The 22,246-nt window shown below is 35.4% G+C and overlaps 2 protein-coding genes across 2 annotated transcripts in view; one reads left to right on the top strand and one right to left on the bottom strand.

Annotated features, from left to right (window-relative positions):
- LOC100368847 (polycystin-1-like) overlaps window positions 1-10,285 on the top strand; it is a 62,380-nt gene extending 52,095 nt beyond the window's left edge. Inside the window, exons 31-36 of the mRNA XM_078013107.2 lie at window positions 206-297; window positions 2,718-2,797; window positions 2,901-3,188; window positions 3,822-3,956; window positions 4,383-4,697; window positions 5,034-10,285. Of these exons, the coding sequence (XP_077869233.1) occupies window positions 206-297; window positions 2,718-2,797; window positions 2,901-3,188; window positions 3,822-3,956; window positions 4,383-4,697; window positions 5,034-5,561 (1,438 nt within the window). The 3' untranslated portion in view covers window positions 5,562-10,285. The remainder of the gene's footprint in view (window positions 1-205; window positions 298-2,717; window positions 2,798-2,900; window positions 3,189-3,821; window positions 3,957-4,382; window positions 4,698-5,033) is intronic.
- A 6,668-nt stretch (window positions 10,286-16,953) lies between these two features.
- Window positions 16,954-22,238, bottom strand: LOC100368689 (NADH dehydrogenase [ubiquinone] 1 alpha subcomplex subunit 6-like). The gene is made up of 3 exons (XM_002739292.4): window positions 22,039-22,238; window positions 19,388-19,503; window positions 16,954-17,687 (listed from the first exon to the last, which is right to left on the bottom strand). Exons 1-3 carry the CDS (start codon window positions 22,184-22,186, stop codon window positions 17,562-17,564), a joined length of 390 nt encoding a protein of 129 aa, XP_002739338.1. The 5' UTR covers window positions 22,187-22,238; the 3' UTR covers window positions 16,954-17,561.
- Between the last annotated feature and the right edge of the window lie 8 nt (window positions 22,239-22,246).

The raw sequence follows: 22,246 nt of genomic DNA, 5'->3' as shown, positions 1-22,246 counted from the left end.
AACATTTAATGCTATATTTTATATGTGAATGTGAATTTAAATATTATGTGTGTTATATATTAGTTGAAGCTACGTTTTAAGAATAAAATATTTGAACTATATTTACCAATGATAAATATAGGCCCATATAAATAAAATAAATATATTTGTTTTGATACTGTGTTCAATGATATTGTGTTAATATCCTCTTGTTTTTCTTTATCAGGACATCTGCTGTGTTTGTAGAGTTTACAGTCTACAATAGTAATGTGAATCTGTACAGTGTCTTAACATTGCTTGTGGAATTCCCCGCTTCAAGTAAGTAGGAGACACTGCTGCACTGACAGCATAGTAGACACTGCTGCACTGACAGCATAGTAGACTAGTAGACACTGCTGCACTGACAGCATAGTAGACTAGTAGACACTGCTGCACTGACAGCATAGTAGACTAGTAGACACTGCTGCACTGACAGCATAGTAGACTAGTAGACACTGCTGCACTGACAGCATAGTAGACACTGCTGCACTGACAGCATAGTAGACACTGCTGCACTGACAGCATAGTAGACACTGCTGCACTGACAGCATAGTAGACACTGCTGCACTGACAGCATAGTAGACACTGCTGCACTGACAGCATAGTAGACACTGCTGCACTGACAGCGTAGTAGACACTGCTGCACTGACAGCGTAGTAGACTGATACTGCACTGACAGCATAGTAGACACTGCTGCACTGACAGCATAGTAGACACTGCTGCACTGACAGCGTAGTAGACACTGCTGCACTGACAGCGTAGTAGACACTGCTGCACTGACAGCGTAGTAGACTGATACTGCACTGACAGCATAGTAGACACTGCTGCACTGACAGCATAGTAGACACTGCTGCACTGACAGCATAGTAGACACTGCTGCACTGACAGCATAGTAGACACTGCTGCACTGACAGCATAGTAGACACTGCAGCACTGACAGCATAGTAGACTGATGCTGCACTGACAGCATAGTAGACTGATACTGCACTGACAGCGTAGTAGACTGATACTGCACTGACAGCGTAGTAGACTGATACTGCACTGACAGCGTAGTAGACTGATACTGCACTGACAGCGTAGTAGACTGATACTGCACTGACAGCATAGTAGACACTGCTGCACTGACAGCATAGTAGACTGATACTGCACTGACAGCGTAGTAGACACTGCTGCACTGACAGCATAGTAGACACTGCTGCACTGACAGCGTAGTAGACACTGCTGCACTGACAGCGTAGTAGATTGATACTGCACTGACAGCATAGTAGACACTGCTGCACTGACAGCATAGTAGACTAGTAGACACTGCTGCACTGACAGCATAGTAGACACTGCTGCACTGACAGCGTAGTAGACACTGCTGCACTGACAGCGTAGTAGACTGATACTGCACTGACAGCATAGTAGACTGATACTGCACTGACAGCGTAGTAGACACTGTTGCACTGACAGCATAGTAGACTGATACTGCACTGACAGCGTAGTAGACTGATACTGCACTGACAGCCTAGTAGACACTGCTGCACTGACAGCGTAGTAGACTGATACTGCACTGACAGCATAGTAGACTGATACTGCACTGACAGCGTAGTAGACACTGCTGCACTGACAGCTTAGTAGACTGATACTGCACTGACAGCGTAGTAGACACTGCTGCACTGACAGCGTAGTAGACAGATACTGCACTGACAGCGTAGTAGACTGATACTGCACTGACAGCGTAGTAGACACTACTGCACTGACAGCGTAGTAGACTGATACTGCACTGACAGCATAGTAGACACTACTGCACTGACAGCGTAGTAGACACTGCTGCACTGACAGCGTAGTAGACTGATACTGCTCTGACAGCATAGTAGAAACTGCTGCACTGACAGCGTAGTAGACTGATACTGCACTGACAGCATAGTAGACACTGCTGCACTGACAGCGTAGTAGACACTGCTGCACTGACAGCATAGTAGACTGATACTGCACTGACAGCATAGTAGATTGATACTGCACTGACAGCATAGTAGACACTGCTGCACTGACAGCGTAGTAGACTGATACTGCACTGACAGCATAGTAGACACTGCTGCACTGACAGCGTAGTAGACTGCTACTGCACTGACAGCATAGTAGACACTGCTGCACTGACAGCATAGTAGACTGATACTGCACTGACAGCATAGTAGAAACTGCTGCACTGACAGCGTAGTAGACTGATACTGCACTGACAGCATAGTAGACACTGCTGCACTGACAGCGTAGTAGACTGATACTGCACTGACAGCATAGTAGACACTGCTGCACTGACAGCGTAGTAGACTGATACTGCACTGACAGCATAGTAGAAACTGCTGCACTGACAGCGTAGTAGACACTGCTGCACTGACAGCGTAGTAGACTAGTAGACACTGCTGCACTGACAGCATAGTAGACACTGCTGCACTGACAGCGTAGTAGACTGATACTGCACTGACAGCATAGTAGAAACTGCTGCACTGACAGCGTAGTAGACTGATACTGCACTGACAGCGTAGTAGACACTGCTGCACTGACAGCGTAGTAGACTGATACTGCACTGACAGCATAGTAGACACTGCTGCACTGACAGTGTAGTAGACACTGCTGCACTGACAGCGTAGTAGATTGATACTGCACTGACAGCATATATTGATATACTTCATTAAATGCAATTTTATTCAACCCAATAGGTGGAGCTTTCCCATCATCTTCGATAATGACTGTTAACCTGACTTATTCAGGACAAATCAGTGCTTCCACGGTCTTCATGGTAAGAATTGCTTTATAGTTTTCTATCACTGAAAAAGTAAGAAATTTGTAGTTTTGTTTAAATAGTCAAATTACTGAATATTGGTATACTTCTCTATTTACAGATGCTCTTAGGCATATTTATGGTTTATTTCATCATCCGAGAAATCCTCAACATGAAGGAGCTTGGGTTGAGTTATTTTGCATCTTTGTGGCACTGGATAGATCTGGCTATTATCATACTCTGTCTAAGTTCCATTGGAATGTACATCTATCAACAAGTATATACAGCTGAAGTTATCAATCAATACTTTGCACATCCTGTTAGATTCACTAATTTCTACCGTGCCGTCTACTACATTGAAGTTGTTAATACACTAAATGCCATTATAATGTTATTAGTTACTCTGAAGGTGAGTTGGATAATTATGCATTCTCATCGCCATGACAACCATGCCATTATACTGTTAGTAGTTATCCTTGAGGTGAGTCGATTAAGTATGCATCCCCATCACCATGACAACCATACCATTATACTGTTAGTAGTTATCCTTGAGGTGAGTTGATTAAGTATGCATCCCCATCACCATGACAACCATACCATTATACTGTTAGTAGTTATCTTTAAGGCGAGTTGCATAATTATGCATTCTGTTGCCGTGACAACTATTTGCTTGATGCCTGACCTGAATGTTTTGATGTCATCCAAAATAGTCACATATTTCCTTTAAAATTTCACAGTTGTGTGTACCATATTTGCTCTAGTAGTAGCACATACACTTAAAAAAGACAGACGTGTATCTATGGTCAAAATAAGTCACATATTAATGATTCTGTCCCAGTATACAATAAGTACAAATTTGGGGGGGTTATGTGGTCTAATAATAATAATAATAATAATAATGATATTAAAATCCTCATTTGATATCTATAAAATAATAAATAAATAAAAATAAAGTTTCTATTAGAGATGTATTTCTAATAGAGCATATATGGAATACTGTATATTTTTAAAAACAAGATTTTCCCTGATTGTCTCTCTCCAGTTGTTACGACTGCTCCGTTTTAATCGAATGATGTCAACGTTCTCAAGAACTATGTCTGAGGCCGGTAGATATTTATTTTGCTGTACAATGATATTTGTGATTGTACTTTGGGCATATGTCCAGCTCACCTACTTGGTATGTATTGAGTCATTTGTTATCGTTGTGTTTACAGTTATGAAGTATCATTTATTGGGTTTTTGATGCTGCAGAATTATAACTTAGAAATTTCTTTGTAGTTTGATTTGTTCTTGCCTTGTTATTGGTTAATAAACACTGATTTATCCTTGTCTCTGATTGGCTAAGGAAATTGATTTGTCATTGCTTTCTGATTGGTCAAAAAAACACTGATTTTTTTTTCTTATCTTCTCATTGGTCAAAGAAATTCATAGTGATTTTATGTTTGTCTATTACGTTGGTCATAAAACATACATTGCTTTGTCTTTGCGTTATGTTTGGTTAACATGAAATTTTATTACATTCTGACAAGTTGGGATCTCAAAAATAATGTGCTAATATAAATTCCACCTCAAATTCTGACTATATTTGTGGTTTTTTTCACAGGTATACGGGTCATTGATTTGGGGTTTACACAGGTTGGATGCAGGAATGGGATTCCTGCTAGCACTTATGAGAGGACCATCAATTAACATCGATCTGTGTATCCAGTATTACCCGATTTTAACACCATTTATCTTCTCGTTCTTCTGGTTCATCTTCTGCGTGATCATAGCCGCTTTATTTGCAGCCATCATGATTAATAGTTATAAGGTGTCTAAGAGAAGATCAACCAGACACACACTGGAATTCCAAGATTATGAAATGATTGATTTCATGATGAAAAGATTCAAACAGATGGTTGGAATTGCGAAAGTCAAGGTGAATTATGTTTATTTTGACTTTGTTCATGATTGTTTATTCACAAAGTTTATTGCTGCCAATTTGCTTGATTTAAAAATTTCAGACCATTCATGGAAACAAAATGTCACAAAAGTGACAATAACTCTCTAAGCCATGCCATGATCATAGTGAAAGTTACTGTGACCCTCTAGGTACACAATAAATGTCAAATTGACTCTCTAGGCAACCAGTGAAAGTTACCATAACTCCCATGCTGACAGTCCTATGCAATCTGCACACAAAAGGGCTCACATAGTTTGTTTGCATCAAAATAGATTTTAATACATTATTCATATTTGCCTTTTATTCACTTAGCAATACCGTCCAAAGGTGAAATTCCGCGGCTTTGAGTCATTATCATCACGGTCTACACGTTCCATGTGTAGTACTCGTCAGTCTTCGCGCATATCTTCTGCAGGTTCAAGTTCAGGATTTCAGTCTCTATACATGGAACGTTGGTGGGACCCTGAACAGATGACTGACATACTTCAGAGTCTGAATCCAGCTGTTGATGTTATACTCGCAAAGTTTGAAGTACTGGATCATCTCGCTATGGAAGAAGAAAATCTTGTGAAATACTGGACAGATGTATATGCAATGAGGAAAAAAAATACTGTTCAACATAAATCTGCTTGTAAAGGACAAGTTAAAACTAAAACTGTGAATATCGATTGTAAACGACGCCGAGTCAGTGTGCCTGAACAGCCAAATAAATCGACAAAGGGCGCTGTGATAGTAGCTGGACGGCCAAAAAGCGAACAGTGTGGTCGCAGTGGAGAGAGCAGTGGTGTAAAGAAACCCGATAGTGGGAAATCGCACCGCACTGCTAAGAAAGCTTGGTAGTTTGGGATGAACATATTATTTTTATCAAAAATAACCTGAAATTGGTTGATACCAATCTCTTATTTATTATATAAATGATTGGGGTATAACAAAATTAGATAAACTTTTAAAAAGATCGCCACGTAATATTACATACAGCGTGGCACCCTTATTGCTGAGTGGAGCCATGGACTGAAGCTGCATATAATTTATGAAAACTAATATATTTTTAATTCAGATCATATTCTGTATGATGTCTTATATCATAATAGACTGCCATTATTAAGTAGGAAGAAAAAAAACACACAAAAGTGTTTAAATGGTTGTTAGCACGAAGCTCAATAGGGTAGTCATAGCAACCATAATTATTGTACATAATGATGATTTTAGGTATGATTTCATACTACAGGTTGCACCAATGACTCCATGCATAGAAACCGTATATATTTTAGAAGCAATATTTACAAAATGCATTTATAAATGCTGCTCTAGCCCCAACAAAATTAGGTACTTTGTTATACGTTATAATGCAATCGAATCTCACCAACCACCTTTGGATATTTAGATTGAAGTGCAATTTTAATTGTGAAACAGATGTCTCGGGCCTTGTAACACACAGATGTCTTTTTAGGCCTGGTACTCTGTGAGGAATATTTAATTGTCAATGCTAGTGAAAGTTTGATATATGCTGCAACATTATTACAATTTATAATATTTTGAAGTAAAGTGAAAAAGCCTTTTTTTTAATAATTCAAGAAAATTTTAAAAGAAATTTTAACAGAAGGATTTTTTTTTTATTTTAACATTCCCTTAAAGTACCGGTAGAAATTACTTGAACCAGTGTACATAGCTAAGTTTATTATCTGTAAATTGTGAAAAAATTGCCAATTATTTGTTAATAATAATAATAATAATAATAATATAAAAAATATCTATTTTGTAAATACAAATGTTTTTTTTTTTTTTTTTTTAGAAATCAAGTGTTTTTTTATTAGCAGTACTATTGCAGCCCTATTTATTTGGCAATGCTCAAAGCTTTTAATTTTGCAATGCATCATGGGTACATTTTTAAAAATTTAAAAAAAAAAAAAAAACCTGCACAATATGCCAATATGTAAATTATTCCATTTTCCATGCTAGTAATTTTCACAATTACATCATTTAAAAAATCCTACTCACAAAATTGGAGAAAACATTATTCAGGTGCAAAATGTTAACCCTTTGAGCACCGACACTTTTCCCGCCAAAATTTCAGTGCAACATTTTAAATTTTGTTATGTATTTTTATATTATTATTATTTTTTTTTTAATTTTGGACCAATTAGACATATTTCTAATTAGTTACAGATTTTTATCAACATTTTTGAATATAAATAGAAAAATATTATGCAGGTTTATATTGCAAAAAGTGAAATTAGCATTCAAAGAGTTATCCTGTTTATTACACAGCTTTCTATTGTGTTGTATACTAAAGATCCTGTTCCAATCATTTCTCATCGTACATTAGAAAATTAAAGATGCTATATAAGTAGAAGAAAACATTTTTTTTTTAATATATATTTTGATACTCCATACTGTAAATCGAATCAGATTGTTATTTGTCATGAACTAAAAATGTTGCATTTGTAGAACATGCAAAAGTATTTGTTAGATGAAAAATCAAAAACACAAATAGGCATGTGCAGTGGTTGTTATTGTATTTATCAAAACAACCAATGCATATGCAAATTACAAAGATATCATTGGTTTATCAAACAAATACTCAGCTGTGAGCTACAAAAACATTTTTTTCAATTCATGATTAATCATAATCTAATGTATTCATCAATATGTAATTTCAAACAATAATACTAAAAATTACATTTTCAGTCCATATTGCATCTTTAAAGCTACATGTAACAACTTATAGACGCTACTTACATACATGCATACATAGCAAATACTATATACGGCTTTCCCACAATGCAACATACATCATTTTGGAAGTGAATTAATGCATAATTAATGAGATTATTTGCATAATGATCTGACAATCACGAATAAATAAGTTACCGGTAGTATAGAAAGGGGTGGAAAAGTCGAAAATTATAGCTTTTTTTTTTATATTCACAATAATAACGTACTATATTACATTATATGTTATACATCTCTCCCATCTTATTAGATTATATCATTATTTCTATTCAGCATTCAACTCTTCAGAATGTATTACAAATGAACAAACTCAGAATTTGGAGTGTTACAGATGGTACAGTTTCTGTTATTAACCTTTTGAGCGCCATAATTTTTCCTGTCAAAATGTTCTTCCAACAATTTGCCATTTTGTATTTTTTTTTTTAAATTTGGAAAATTTTAGAATAAATGGACCCCACTGTCCATTGGCTACCAGTCTTGATAAAAATTGTGGTACAAAAATGAAAAATTATGTGGGTTTTATATACAAAAGTTGACTACTTGGCACTCAAAATGTTAATGATATGCAAATTACCTAATTAATATGCACATATAGAACTATTTTGTGAATAATAACAAAAGTTGACTTCTTGGCGCTCAAAGGGTTAAATGACATTTAATGCGATTCATTTATATACTATAAATGAATAATATCATAACATGAGTGTCTAGATTTGGATAATTCCATGTGTTTACTATCTTTCTTTCTCCCTGCATTCTGACAATGTGTTCGCTAGTGTTTAACCCTGTATGTTTATGCTCTTTTATCAGTACTGTCTTGTTATATACCAGTATTTCTTAATTTCAATATTTTTACTCATTTGTCCAAAAATTGAAGACAACTTAAATGATCAAATTGCAGAGTGACATTGAATCATTGTCTGTCAGGTTGTCCTTCGTATTCAATGACATCCCCCCACTCCCCCGTGCTCTGTAAAATTGATGCCAATGACATTACCCTCTCTTTTCTGTGAAGGGGTGACGTCAATGACATTTAGCTCACCACTTTGTAAAATTGATGACTGTGGCTTTCCCTTCTCCTCTGTGGATGTAATACTCCGCCCAGTAAAAGTGATGACATCCCTTCACTCTACTTTGTCAAGGCATTGCCAATAATATCTCTTCATTCTGCTCCATAAAAGTGATGGCATTGACTTCTCTCTGATTTGCTTAGTGAATGTGATAACAAAGACACCACTGCACTCTGCTCAGTAAAGTTGATGACATCAGTGCATTCTACTCTGTGAATGTGATGCCAATGACATCACTGCACTCTGCTCAGTAAAGTTGATGACATCACCGCACTCTGCTCTGTGAATGCAATGCCAATGACATCACTGCACTCTGCTCAGTAAAGTTGATGACATCACTGCACTCTGCTCTGTGAAAGCAATGCCAATGACATCACTACATTGTTCTGTGAATGTGATGACATCATTTGCACTCTGCTCAGTAAAGATGTTGCCAATGACATCACTGCACTCTGCTCTGAGAATGCAATGCCAATGACATCACTGCACTCTGCTCTGTGAATGCAATGTCAATAACATCACTGCACTCTGCTCTGTGAATGCAATGCTAATGACATCACTGCACTCTGCTCTGTGAATGCAATGCCAATGACGTCACTGCACTGCACTCTGCTCAGTAAAATTGACGCCAATGACATCACTGCACTCTGCTTTGTGAATGTGATGCCAATGACATCACTGCACTCTGCTCTGTGAATGCAATGCCAATGACATCACTGCACTCTGCTCTGTGAATGCAATGCCAATGACATCACTGCACTCTGCTCTGTGAATGCAATGCCAATGACATCACTGCACTCTGCTCTGTGAAAGCAATGCCAATGAGGTCACTGCACTGCACTCTGCTCAGTAAAGTTGACGCCAATGACATCACTGCACTCTGCTCTGTGAAAGCAATGCCAATGACATCACTACATTGTTCTGTGAATGTGATGACATCATTTGCACTCTGCTCAGTAAAGATGTTGCCAATGACATCACATCATAAATTGATGGGTAGCTTATTCTGGACAATGAGAAAAGTGCTGGGTTTGTAGCAGCAGATTTGTGTACATATACCGGTAGAATACAAGATTTTTTTTACATAACATAGTAATTACAACTCAATGTGTGCCTTCATACACAAATCAAACCGTCCAGTTAGTTAAATGATTGCTTACATATGTATTCTTGTTCACCATATGGTGCCAAATAATAGAACATCATTAGAATTCTTTATAAATATATATATATATATATAAATATCATATAGCATATATATATATATTATTGTGTGTTGATCAAACAAGAATTTTATTTTATATTTTACATCTACTCTGTTTTGGATCCTGTTCAACATGTGTACTATGTTCTGTAGTCTTTTCTTCAAGTCACAAATCAGCATAAAAATTAGAAAAATTAAAATCACATATAAATGAAGCAATATAAACAAAACAAGAATCTATTGTACTTTACTGTTATTTCTCAAAAAATATCTTTGATTTGTTTCAATTTACCAATTAACTCAGGAGTCCTCACTTTTCAGTCCTATCAGGCACTAGTTTGCTTTGATTTCAACATTTATTTACATTATAATTTTATTTTTACTAATGAACTTTTTAGTTTCTGATGCTTGTCTGTGTGTGTGTGTTTCTTATTGTCTCAACAGTTTTTGTTAAGTTTTGAGAAATTTCTCAAGCAGCTGTGTACTCAGAACCCAACGAAAGTCGCAATAAAGAGATTTTATTATGACTGATATAAAAAAAACAGTTATAAAAATAACAGCTTGTCATTTGTCATTTACTGTTCAATGATGTCCCAAGTAAAAATCAAGTTTACTTGTAGTGTCCTTGCCAGAACATTGAATTTACCTCTAGTATCCATGCCAGACATTCAAATTGGCTTATGGTGTCCCCGTCAGAACATCAAATTATTTATACAACATATAATTTCTTTGAATTTGAACACTAATAGGTTGATTGAACTTTTATCGACAACCTTGATTTTGAATCAAGTTAATAATTACTGGTACTTTATCTTTTAGAACATCAGTTTGATTCTACCAGAACATAAAATTGACTTACCGTCTTTGCAAGAATATCAAATCTTAGTGTTCTCAAAAGTCAAAATGACTTCTTGCGTTCCTTCCAGAACATCAAGTTCAACTCTCTTGTCTCTGTCAGAACATCATCTATTATTCCTTCCAGAACATTTCAAGTTGACCTGCTGTCATTGGTACAGTGTAGAAATCAGATACACTTTCCTAGTTAGACACCTTGCAGACAAAAACAGTACAAAATCTGCAAAACAATCTTCCCAGTGAAATTAACAATATTATTCCAAATTAAAAAAAAACAAAACTAATGCAGAAAAACAGGATAGACAAAAAGGCAATTTTAACACAAGGCTCTATGGAAAAGATGTGAGATACACCCCCCCCCCCCCCAAAAAAAAACGCCCTCTACTGTTCAATTTTCTATTCAATCCAATATTGAGTTAACACATATAGTGTCCTCCCAGAACGATAAAGTTGATTTTAATCTCTGGTGACCCCAAATAGTACAGAACAGCTTTATTTGCATAATCTAAAAATAGCATAGTTACCAATTCACATAGAGGGCGATGTTGTCAAATCAACTTGCATAGTAAAATACATTACAGATTCCCTGACAGTATATAAAGTGAACTCTCTCTAGTATTCATTTCAGAGTTGACCTCTATCGATCCTGAAGAATATGAAGTTCTAAAAAATAAATAGCCAAACTCTTGATCCCTAATCAAATATAAAGTTGGCATATTGTTTCCAAGCCAAAGTTTTGTCAGCCTTCTCGAGCAAAACGTTAAGCTGACCTATTAAAAGTTGGTTATAAACAAGTAAAAATTTGTTGCAAAATCAAAAAAGTTGGTTGCAAATTTGTTAAAGTTTGCTGGGAGATGTACAAGTTGAATAGGAAATCAGAAAAAGTTATTTAGAAAGTCAGGATAGTTGGATGCAAAGCTGTAAAATTTTGTTGGAAAGTCGTAAAACATTGGTAGGAAAGTCTATAAAGTTTGTCGAAAAGATGTAAAATTCCAGTAGGAAGTCAAAAAAATGGATTGAGAAATAGTAAAACTCGAATCTGAAAAAGATGAAAATTTTAAATAGGAATTCAAAAAAGTTGATTTAAAGTCACAAAAGTTGATTGAGAAGTGGTAAAAATGTGGTTGAAAGGAGAAAAATGTTGGTGACAAATTTGCGGAAAGTAGTGAATTTTATCATGATATTCTTCTCCACAAACTCAAGCATTACAATTTTCATCCCACAACCTTACATTGGTTCCGTAGCTACCTTTCTGACCACAATCAGTGTGTTAAACTTGGTAGCCATTACTCCGAGCTCATTGATGTCAACACTGGTGTCCCACAAGGTAGTGTATGTGGACCTGTTATATTTTCCATCTACATCAATGATCTGCCAACTTGGCTTCAATCTCCTTCACCAATATATAGCTACGCTGATGATCTCAATCTCCACAAATCGTCTACCTACACCAACCTTGACTGCATTCACAATGAAATTGAACAAGAAAGTAACTGCCTTCTACTGTGGTTTTCTGCTAATTTACTTCAACCCAACTTATCAAAATATCAGTATATGCTGTTTGGCACTCGTCAACAACTACAGAAAGTACCTGCTCACATCAAAATTTTCATTATAAAAGATCAAACAATTCACTCAACTACATCTGCAACTTGTCTTGGGCTGAGAATGGATCCTGAATTAAAATGGTGTAACCATATAGCCTACCTTCGTAGGACATGTAGATTCCGCCTATCACGCCTTGCAAGATCTCGTCGCTGCATTCCTGAGAAAGCTCGCAAGGACATTATCTCTGCCACAGTATTCTCACTACTTGATTACTGTGACATTGTGCATTCTAACTGCAGCATTACACTAAAAAGTAGTCAGCAACGTATCACCAACCTTGCTGTACGCATCCAATGTGGCTTGAAAAGACATGAACCTGTCTCCATTGCAAGATCAGCTCTTGGTTGGCCAACCATTCAAGACAGACAAACTAAACACTTTAATAAACTCGTTTACAAATGCAAGCAATATTTAGTCCCACCATATTTATCTGACCTTCTCATTTCCAACTCTGCCATCCATTCCTACAACACCAGAAATCGATTTCATATTTCAAAATCTCACACTCGCGCTTTTAAATATCGCGCAGCTACAGCTGCTAATAATATTGTATAATTTTATCTTACTACTTTATTGTCAATTCGTATTTTACCCCATTTATGCATTTTATCATTTTGTTCGGACTGCTATGTTATTGTCTTTTTTTTTAAATGTAATTTTATCATATTATTTCATAGTCATTTTATTTTATACATGTACCCTATTTATGCTTTTCTTTATTGTGTTCTCGTCATTTTTGCAGTGTTTTTTTTTTTATATCTATATGCTGTGCATGAAAAACCATTTATGGATGTACTGTTCTAAATGAATAAATTACAAATTTGCTGGAATGACGTAAAACTTGGGCGAAAGATTGGAAATGGTGGTTTGGAAATTCGAAAATGTTGGGTGCAAAATTTGTTAAAGGGTGGTTGGAAAGTCGAAAGTCTTTAGCGTTTGTCTTGAAGACATTCAAAAAATGGGTTGTTGGTAGAACCGTTTGATTGGAAAGTTGTTATAGTTATAAAGTTGGGTAGGAAGTGAACACATTGGCCAGAGAAACATCGTGAACCTTGAGTGGAAAACTGAAAAGTTGGTTGGAAAGTCGAAAACACAGGAACACATTCATAAAAGTTTGTTGGAAAGTTGAAAACACAGGAACACATTTGTAAAAGTTTGTTGGAAAGTTGTAAATACAGGAGCAAATTTGTAAAAATTGATTGAAAAGCTGGTTGGAAAGTCGAAAACAGGAACAAATTTGCAAAAGTTTGTTGGAAAGTTGTAAATACAGGAACAAATTTGTAAAAATTGGTTGAAAAGCTTGTTGGAAAGTCGAAAACAGGAACAAATTTGTAAAAGTTGGTTGGAAAGTCGAAAACACAGAAACAAATTTGCAAAAGTTTGTTGGAAAGTCAAAAACACAGGAACAAAAGTGTAAAAGTTGGTGGAAAAGTTGTTTGGAAAGTCAAAAACACAGGAACAAATTTGTAAAAGTTGGTTGAAAAGTTGTTAAAGCTGGTGGAAAAGTCGAACACACAGGAACAAATTTGTAAAATTTGGTTGAAAAGCTGGTTGGAAAGTCAACAACAGGTCTGGAACAAATTTGCAAAAGTTGCTTGGAAAGTCGAAAACATAGGAACGGCTATTCAACGTTTGTGGAAACCAGAATAGAATAGATACGTGTATACAATAGAAATAGCAATATGGCCGAGACATGTTCATTAATAACGTCATCGTCCAGCGCCCCCCCCCCTAGAGGCGAAATAACGCCAGGCAAAGTGGATGTTTGTCGTCTACATCAAATCCTGTTTTATACTCGATATTTAGGGCATTTCGCAGCACATTTAATTTGTTTTTTTCGCCAGAATTCATTCATAGATCTCAAATTTCATGTATCGTTTTAGTAACATTCCCCCAAGTTATGGTGCATACACTGTTAAGATATGATAGAGCATACAGGTCATATGACGATTTTTGAGGACAAAGATCACTAGCTGCAAAGACAGTTATTAAGTAAGGCTACTCAAAACCTTCACAAAGTTTTATAGAAGACATAAACAGATAATTATCACATATGACTTGTTTTTCAAGCATCTTACCCCATTTTAAGATAAACATCTATAAATTGAAGACAATATTTCCATTTTCTGATTTACAAACTTTTTAAAAAACCCACATTCCAAAACAGCTTTTCCAAATTTGGAGAGAAATTTCGCATTTTCTTGCAATTAACAATCAAAGAAAGCTTAGAAAGAACTCCCGTGTGCTGAGAGTATTGAAGACACATGAGATATTGTGGGAAAAGCTGAAAACTAATTATGTAAATCAGGTAACTAATATGAACAGAACAGAACAAAAAAATTATGAATTATTATACTAATTAGAGAATTAATATTAATCAAAATTAATCAGGCCTGTCTATTGTTCTAGAGCATTTATGTACCAAATTTTATTCAAATGTTATGATCAATAATTGAGATATCAGTGTTAATTAATTATGTTAATTAGGTGATTAATAAGCATAAATATTTACCAAAAACTAATTGGGTTTCTGCATAGTTCTCTTTAAAAGTTTCATTAAAATCCAATTTGTGGTTCTTTATATATCAGTGGAACATTATGCAAACTAGGTAATTAATATGTACTCATATTACCCTAAAAACTATCAGGTCTGTGCAGTGTCCTATGACATCTATGTACCAAGAGTCATTGAAATGTGATGATTACTACTTGAAATATCAAAAGCTGAAAATTAATTAGATATGCAAATTAGCTAATTAATATATACTGATATTACCCTAAAAACTATCAGGTTTGTGCAGTGTTCTATGACATCTATGTACCAAATTTCATTGAAATGTGATTACTACTTGAAATATCAAAAGCCGAAAATTAATTAATTATGCAAATTAGCTAATTAATATATACTGATATTACCCTAAAAACTATCAGGTCTGTGCAGTGTCCTATGACATCTATGTACCAAATTTCATTGAAATGTGATGATTAGTACTTGAGATATCAGTGGAAAAGCCGAAAATTGATTAATCATTATGCAAATTAGGTAATTAATATTGCACAGATTTCTACCCAAAACTAATCAAATCTGCGCATTAGTTTGGAGCATCTGTGTGCCAAGTTTCAACAAAATCCAATGAGTGGTTCTTTAGATATCAGTGGAATAGTCATGGAACAGCTAAAAATCAGCTAATTATCATGCAAATTAGGTAATTAATATGCATGGATTTTTTCCAAAACCTAATCAAATCTGCGCATTGGCCCAGAGCATCTATGCACCAAGTTTCATCAAAAACTGATGTATGGTTCTTGAGATATCAGTGGAAGAGACGGACACACATACACACACACATCACATACAGACACACTAAATGCAAAGACTCCCTTTTTGTGCTTCGCACACCGGAGTCAAAAACTTTCAGATTTTGCAAACTAACTATATAATGAAAAGTCTCCGATTTTGTAGAGGAATCAAACTTCTCAAACATTCCCACTTTCAAAACTTAGACTTTACAAATGATACACTATATTAATCTGCATTTTTGGAGCAGTGCATTGCAGCATAACAATGATCACATTTGCTTAATGTAACAAGAGGCATTTGCTACGGTTGTGAGCTTGTATCTTCTTGTTTTGTGTTTATATCTTTGTAATGTGCCTGTAACTAATATTACAGGCAACAAATATCCAAACATCCAGACAATTTTTCTAACTTTGCAGACAACTTTCCTGCCATCTAGTACAATGTTTCTATTATTGCATATGACTTTTCCTCATTTTAAATTTATTCTTCCCCACTAGCAAAGGCGATGTTTTTAACTTGGCAGACTTAATCATATTCTCAAACAAATGTTCATACATTACAAATTTTCCCGCTATATTATGCATTGTTTCCAGCCTTGCAGATGACATGGGCTTCTGAATCTTGTTTCCAAACTTGTATCTTTCTTGTCCTTTTCTAATGAAGTTTTCATGCTTCCCAAAAAAAGCATTAACATTCATAATACTAGTATTCAGACTACTATCATCTTAATTTACCCTGAACTTTTTAACAAACTGCATCAGATGGCAAGAAATGTAGTTAACATTAAGTTTGCCTTTTGTTCTCTAGGCCAGCATTAATGCTTAAATGATTGTAATGAATTTTGTTTTCCAAAAACAATAAATATCATTACTTGAATAAACAAGCATGATGATAATCATATTAAATGCAGTGTTGTTATCATACAGTGTGGCAATCGTATCAACCAATGCATAGCAGGAATCAATGCAACACTGTACTGCCCGAGTACATACTTCGCGATATTCTCGGATAACCTTGAAATTATTCATCTTTGTGATAATATAATTTAAAATGCCATTGAACAAATTTTTGTATTGTGCCAACAATGGAGTGTTAGGCACTTAGCCCGAACTAAGTGTTCATGCATACTTCAGGCCATGCTAAGTATCTGAACTGGGCCTTTAAAGCAGACAAGATTTACTGTAATCTGTACTTGGCATTTCTTAGTACGTGCTAAGCGTTCACATACTTTTTGTTAGCAGGGGCTTAGGTATTTGACCTCTTTTCGTTTGGTGACGGGCTAGGACACTTGTGCATCCAATGTAAACAAAGAGTACTGATAATAGTGAAATATGACACCTATAGTCTATAAGACATTCAATATTAGTGGCGAACATGTAGAAAATTTGAACGTTGAAATGAGTGCAGATAAGTTTTGAGAATGAATGCAAATACTTTTTGTTTACAGAACAGTGAAATCCATTGTTTTTGGTGCTAGATATATAACACTCTTTATTATTTAAAACTAGCTTCAAAGCTTAATCATTAACAAACCAGGCTTGAATGCTCTATCGTACAAGAATGCAAGAAGCACAGGCAGGAGTCAAAACACACCAACCTGCCCTGCATCAACAAAAACAGCAAATACTTATTTCAGAAAAACATGGTTTCTAATTTACATTTATCTCGTTTTGACCTGTGCATTGCAAATACAATGAGAAAAACAAGTCTTCCATCATCACATTTTTCACATCTGTCATGAAGAGAACAAACACCTTTATCATGCTTTAGGCATGGGCTACTATAAAGGGTGGAGATATTTTTAGAACATTTGCACTTGCACATATCATGTAACAAAATGCAAATATAATAATACATCATAAAGTGGTAGTCACTTTTACCAACGACTGAAATACATTGGAATATACAAGTCAGATTTGGTCAAATATGACATCATGTGAAAAGAAAAATGAAGTTGTACAAATATGCTCTAACTTCACTGTATTACAGTGTGTTTTTATCTTGGTTAAAAATGTTTTTCTCAATACATTTGGCATAGCTAATAAGCCAAATAAATATCTAGACAATAATCAATTCCCCTCATAGAACTTGGTTAGAAAATCTTGCTTTGGTTCTTTTTCGGTTTCATGGAAATATCGCATGATGTGAGTACGCTGTTTCCAAGCTTTGTGAGTTTCTTCTAAATCCATTCCGCCCTGCAGAAAAAAACAAGTAAAATATGAAAATACTACTTGCAAACTTGCATATACTGTACTTTGGTCAATTTCAAATGTTACAATGGACACCGAAATAGGGCTAAATGCTTTGGTGAAATCACAAAAGTCATTATTCTGTATTCATGCTGAATGGTGGAGAATACCAACACATAAGAGTAAATTGTGTTGTATATGAAAAATAAAAAAATTCAGTCTTCAAAAATGTTAATAAATTCATAACTTAGTAGTGTTCACTACATGAAGTACAGGCTAAGACTTAAACTAATCTCATATGTTTGCATATCGAATAGATCCAAATGCGTTCATGCATGGGAGACAATCTTTCTATACGTGTTCACATTGACTGTCATGTCACAAATGACATACCGAAATGAATATAACAGTAAATCTTCAAAATGAACATTGAATACAAAAGCATTTTGGGCGCTCAGCCCGAGCTAAGTGTTCACGCACACTTCATCAGCCCATGCTAAGGATCTGGACTGGGTCATAAACAAGCAGCCTGTTGGCTGAGATAGCTTTGCTGTTAGCAATGCACATGGCAATTAAAGAACAGAAGATGAACAAATCTGAGAGAGGTCCACATGTAGTACCTATATATGTAATATCAAAGCAATTGGACTTGCGGTTTTTAACAAGAAGTCGAAAATATTACTTTTTACCAAAAATTACAAAAATATTCACCAAAATTAGAGAATTAAAGATATCATTACAAAATGAACAAACCCGAGAAAGGTCCACATGTAGTACCTATATATGTAATATCAAAGCAATTGGACTTGCGGTTTTTAACAAGAAGTTGAAAATATCACTTTTTACCAAAAATGACAAAAATATTCACCAAAATTAGAGAATTAAAGATATCATTACAAAATGGACAAATCTGAGAAAGGTCCACATGTAGTATCTATATATGTAATATCAAAGCAATTGGACTTGCGGTTTTCAACAAGAAGTCGAAAATATCACTTTTTACCAAAAATGACAAAAATATTCACCAAAATTAGAGAATTAAAGATATCATTACAAAATGAACAAATCTGAGAGAGGTTCACATGTAGTATCTATATATGTAATATCAACGCAATTGGACTTGCGGTTTTTAACAAGAAGTTGAAAATATCACTTTTTACCAAAAATATTCACCAAAATTAGAGAATTGAAGATATCATCATGAAATGAACAAATCTGAGAGAGGTCTACCCAAGGTACATATACACCAAGTATCAAAGCATTCAGGCTTGTAGTTTTCACAAAGAAGTCGAAAAAGTAAAACATTGACACGAACAATCACTCATACGATAAGCTCCGCTCGACAAAGTCGACAGCGGAGCTAATAAGGGGCCAGATTTAATCTGTACTTAGCATTTCTTTGACCATGCTAAGTGTATTTGACGTCCTAGCCCTTGCTAAGAAGCTGTGCGTGAACACTACTAATGGAATATTTCTTGAGATTATTCATCAAAACAATTTTTTCACTTATTCTTTATGTGAAGATGAGCAAATCAAGTATTAGTCACCTGAATTATTTCTATGGAAACAGTGTCCAGCAAACTAGTTGAATGCGTCATTATATTTTCAGCAAGAAACAATGACCATAAAACGAAACCCTGATTGGAGATGCAACCATTATTTTTTTCATTTTAGTGATTAATCTATGTGCGAGTATATGAATTTACCTTCAAGACAAGCAAATCTATAGCTCGAATATCTTGAACATGAGCATTCCTCATAAACATCTCTCTGAGCTTATTTCTTCCTTGCTGTACACTGATATCCAGCTTATAGGCAAATACTGAAAACAGATTATAAACCACAGTTAGCACTTGTTAGTTGGTTGATGTCATTGTTACTGTATAACTCAAGTACAACATTACATTCGGGCTTGTCATGCTAGCTATCAAACCTTTTATTTTTAATAACTGCCATTGACCTCATAAACGATGTTCTTTACTGTTATTAAATGCAATCCAATCGTATTTATTATAGCTGCAGTTCTGTAGCTATGGAATCTCTGAAACTTTTTTGCAATTCTGATGATTTCATTTTTCTTGGGGGTAATTGTAAAACAATGGATCACAGGGTCTTTTTATAGCCATTTAGTAAAACCAGATGAAGAATATAAATATGCAAATAATACTCTTGAATGCCCACTGGGTTTTGATTTACTAACACTTTTTATTTAATATTTCTATTTTTTTTTTTTTAGTTAATCATTTGTATTATCGCTTTAGCAATCATCTTTAGTATCATCTTTATTTTCTACAATGCCATACAGATTTGCACCAAATTTACTGCAGATGTTCAATATTTCTCTCTTTAATTTACCTAGGTTCTTGTTGAATCACGTTGATTAATGCAATTAACCCCTTAAAGTGCCTGTGCAATGCCCACCCTCACGTTTTCCATTTTAGATCTGTGTCCCACTGAAATGGGCAGTTATTGATTTTTTTGCTGAAAATGATTACTCGTATCCAAGTAAATTTGGGATATTTCTCGTTTTGTAGCCACGCCGACCTATCCTGAAACGGTCGGATTTCCGACTCTCGCCGAAAGTGTGTCACCAAACGACAAAATGTGAGAGGAAGTCAAACCTCTGAGCCGTAATAACACTGGTCATTCAGCATACTTTTAAACGATATACATTTTTCGGTTGGAGTTTTTTCTTTTTTTGTCTATTTTTTTTTTTTTTGAGAGAGTTTTTAGATGTTGTGTTGTGAGCAGTTGCAGTGAAACGTATAGTCATAGTGTATGTATTCACACATTTCTAATCGATCCGAAGGTGCGACATCAGTGGACGAAAGCCATTTAACCTCAGACTCTTTTTTTTTTGGAAAAACTGTCCTCGTCCATGAAAAAAAATAACTACTGGTAGGTTTAAAGAGAAACGTCGACAACGTAAACCTGGCGGAAAGTGTTTCAAATGAGTTGACTTTTTTTGCAATCGTGATTATCGTTTTATAGAGACCATTAAGTCCCTGTTAAGTAAAAAGTAGCAATAATTTTGACAGTGACACGAAAACGAAGCGTCGGACAAACAGGAAATTACACAGCCCTTACACACTGCTAATTATTTTCATTTTCGAAGGCTAAGTTTCTGAATTGTTTGGTGATTGGTGTTGAATGTCGAATTCACACCTCTGTTCTTTTTTTACCTCCATGCTTGCAGCTTGATCTGCGTAATAATTTATGAAATAAGAATCCGGGCTTGGTCAATGTGTTTCCACCAAATAAAGTTTTAATATGATGTTATAATTATGACAATCACGCCATGGATCATGCTAACTCGAATCCACTCTGAATTTATCTGTATGTGTGTCGATCTTGATTATTTTTGTTATTCAATTAAACGCTGCTTTTAACGCACTTGCCCTCGTCGTGACTCGACGCATTCACTTATTTCAACAAAATGTCAATTTATTTCCACGCGGCTGTCATTTATTTAGATTGATCTGTAGAGAAACTGAATGATGACTGACTCTGTTTCACTAACACATGATGTCAATTTAGCTTTGGGGTTCTGGCATTTAAAGCACCAATCAATATAACTGACATGTTTTTGAATACCTGTTTTTATATTATAGCGAGAACACTCGTGAAGCGAGCTCTATAGATAATATGGTACACTTTCAGTCAATGGATGACATCATTTTTTTTTAGTTCTTTCACAAATTATGTGAAGCGGAACAGCTCATTCATGATAAAACATCTCCAGAATGTTGCTCAATGATAAGGCCATCATTCTTTAGTCAATCAATTAACTCCGAACCTGCGCAGACTTGCCAGACATTGCCTGCTGCATATTATATATTGCTAAGGATAATTGTAGAAAACAATAATATAGTCCTGCTGCATGGCCCTAATTATAGCAAAAATTTTGCTCATTATGATACTAGCATGACACTTGATACACTGGTAAGTTATGATATTGCGATTATTTTTTGATGTGGGACCACCTTGAACCCGACTGTGGAGGTCAACTAGAGATCATAAAGGTCACACAAGGCCATCTTTCGTAATATTGACAATACAGAAATATTATAATATAATATAATACCCCCCCCCCCTACTCGGTAGTACTCCCCTTCAACAGAAAATAAAACGTAGTATGGTTGGGGTGGAAACTCTTACTTTCAAAAGTTAAAAAATGCCATAATTTCATATAAAAGAAGAACAACTGAGGCTACATGAAAATAAGTTTCGTTGTGGGCGAATACTGACACAGTTAGAATTGCCAACATTCGAGGACGACGTGCAATAATATTTATACGTAATGTACTAGTAGTTCAACTTTGTCATGGGTCAAGCTGGGGCGATTGGGATAATTTACCTGTGTGTGGAACCTCCCTGTACCACGCTTTATAAAGTTGCAAGACCCGGCGTTTTGCTTCATTCTCGTCCTGGGACATTACAGGCTTTATAGCTTCCTTGGCTGCGGTAACCGCAGCTCTCGCAACTTTCGTACCTCTGGCTGCCATTTTGGTTGCTTCCAAACAAGACCGTTGGTGGCAGTGTTCAAAACGAAGGTGGACTCGCAG

Source organism: Saccoglossus kowalevskii, chromosome 8, assembly GCF_978046115.1.
Source record: "Saccoglossus kowalevskii chromosome 8, keSacKowa6.1, whole genome shotgun sequence".
In the NCBI taxonomy this organism is placed as follows: Eukaryota; Metazoa; Hemichordata; class Enteropneusta; family Harrimaniidae; genus Saccoglossus; species Saccoglossus kowalevskii.
This window is presented reverse-complemented; position numbering and strand designations above follow the sequence as displayed.

Coding starts and splice junctions, on each gene's coding strand:
- LOC100368689 (XM_002739292.4), bottom strand. CDS start 22,186: ATGGCAGCCAGAGGTACGAAAGTTGCGAGAGCTGCGGTTACCGCAGCC. Junction 19,504..22,038: donor CAGGGAGGTTCCACACACAG/GTAAATTATCCC, acceptor ATCTGTTTTCAG/TATTTGCCTATAAGCTGGAT. Junction 17,688..19,387: donor TAGATTTGCTTGTCTTGAAG/GTAAATTCATAT, acceptor TTTTTTCTGCAG/GGCGGAATGGATTTAGAAGA.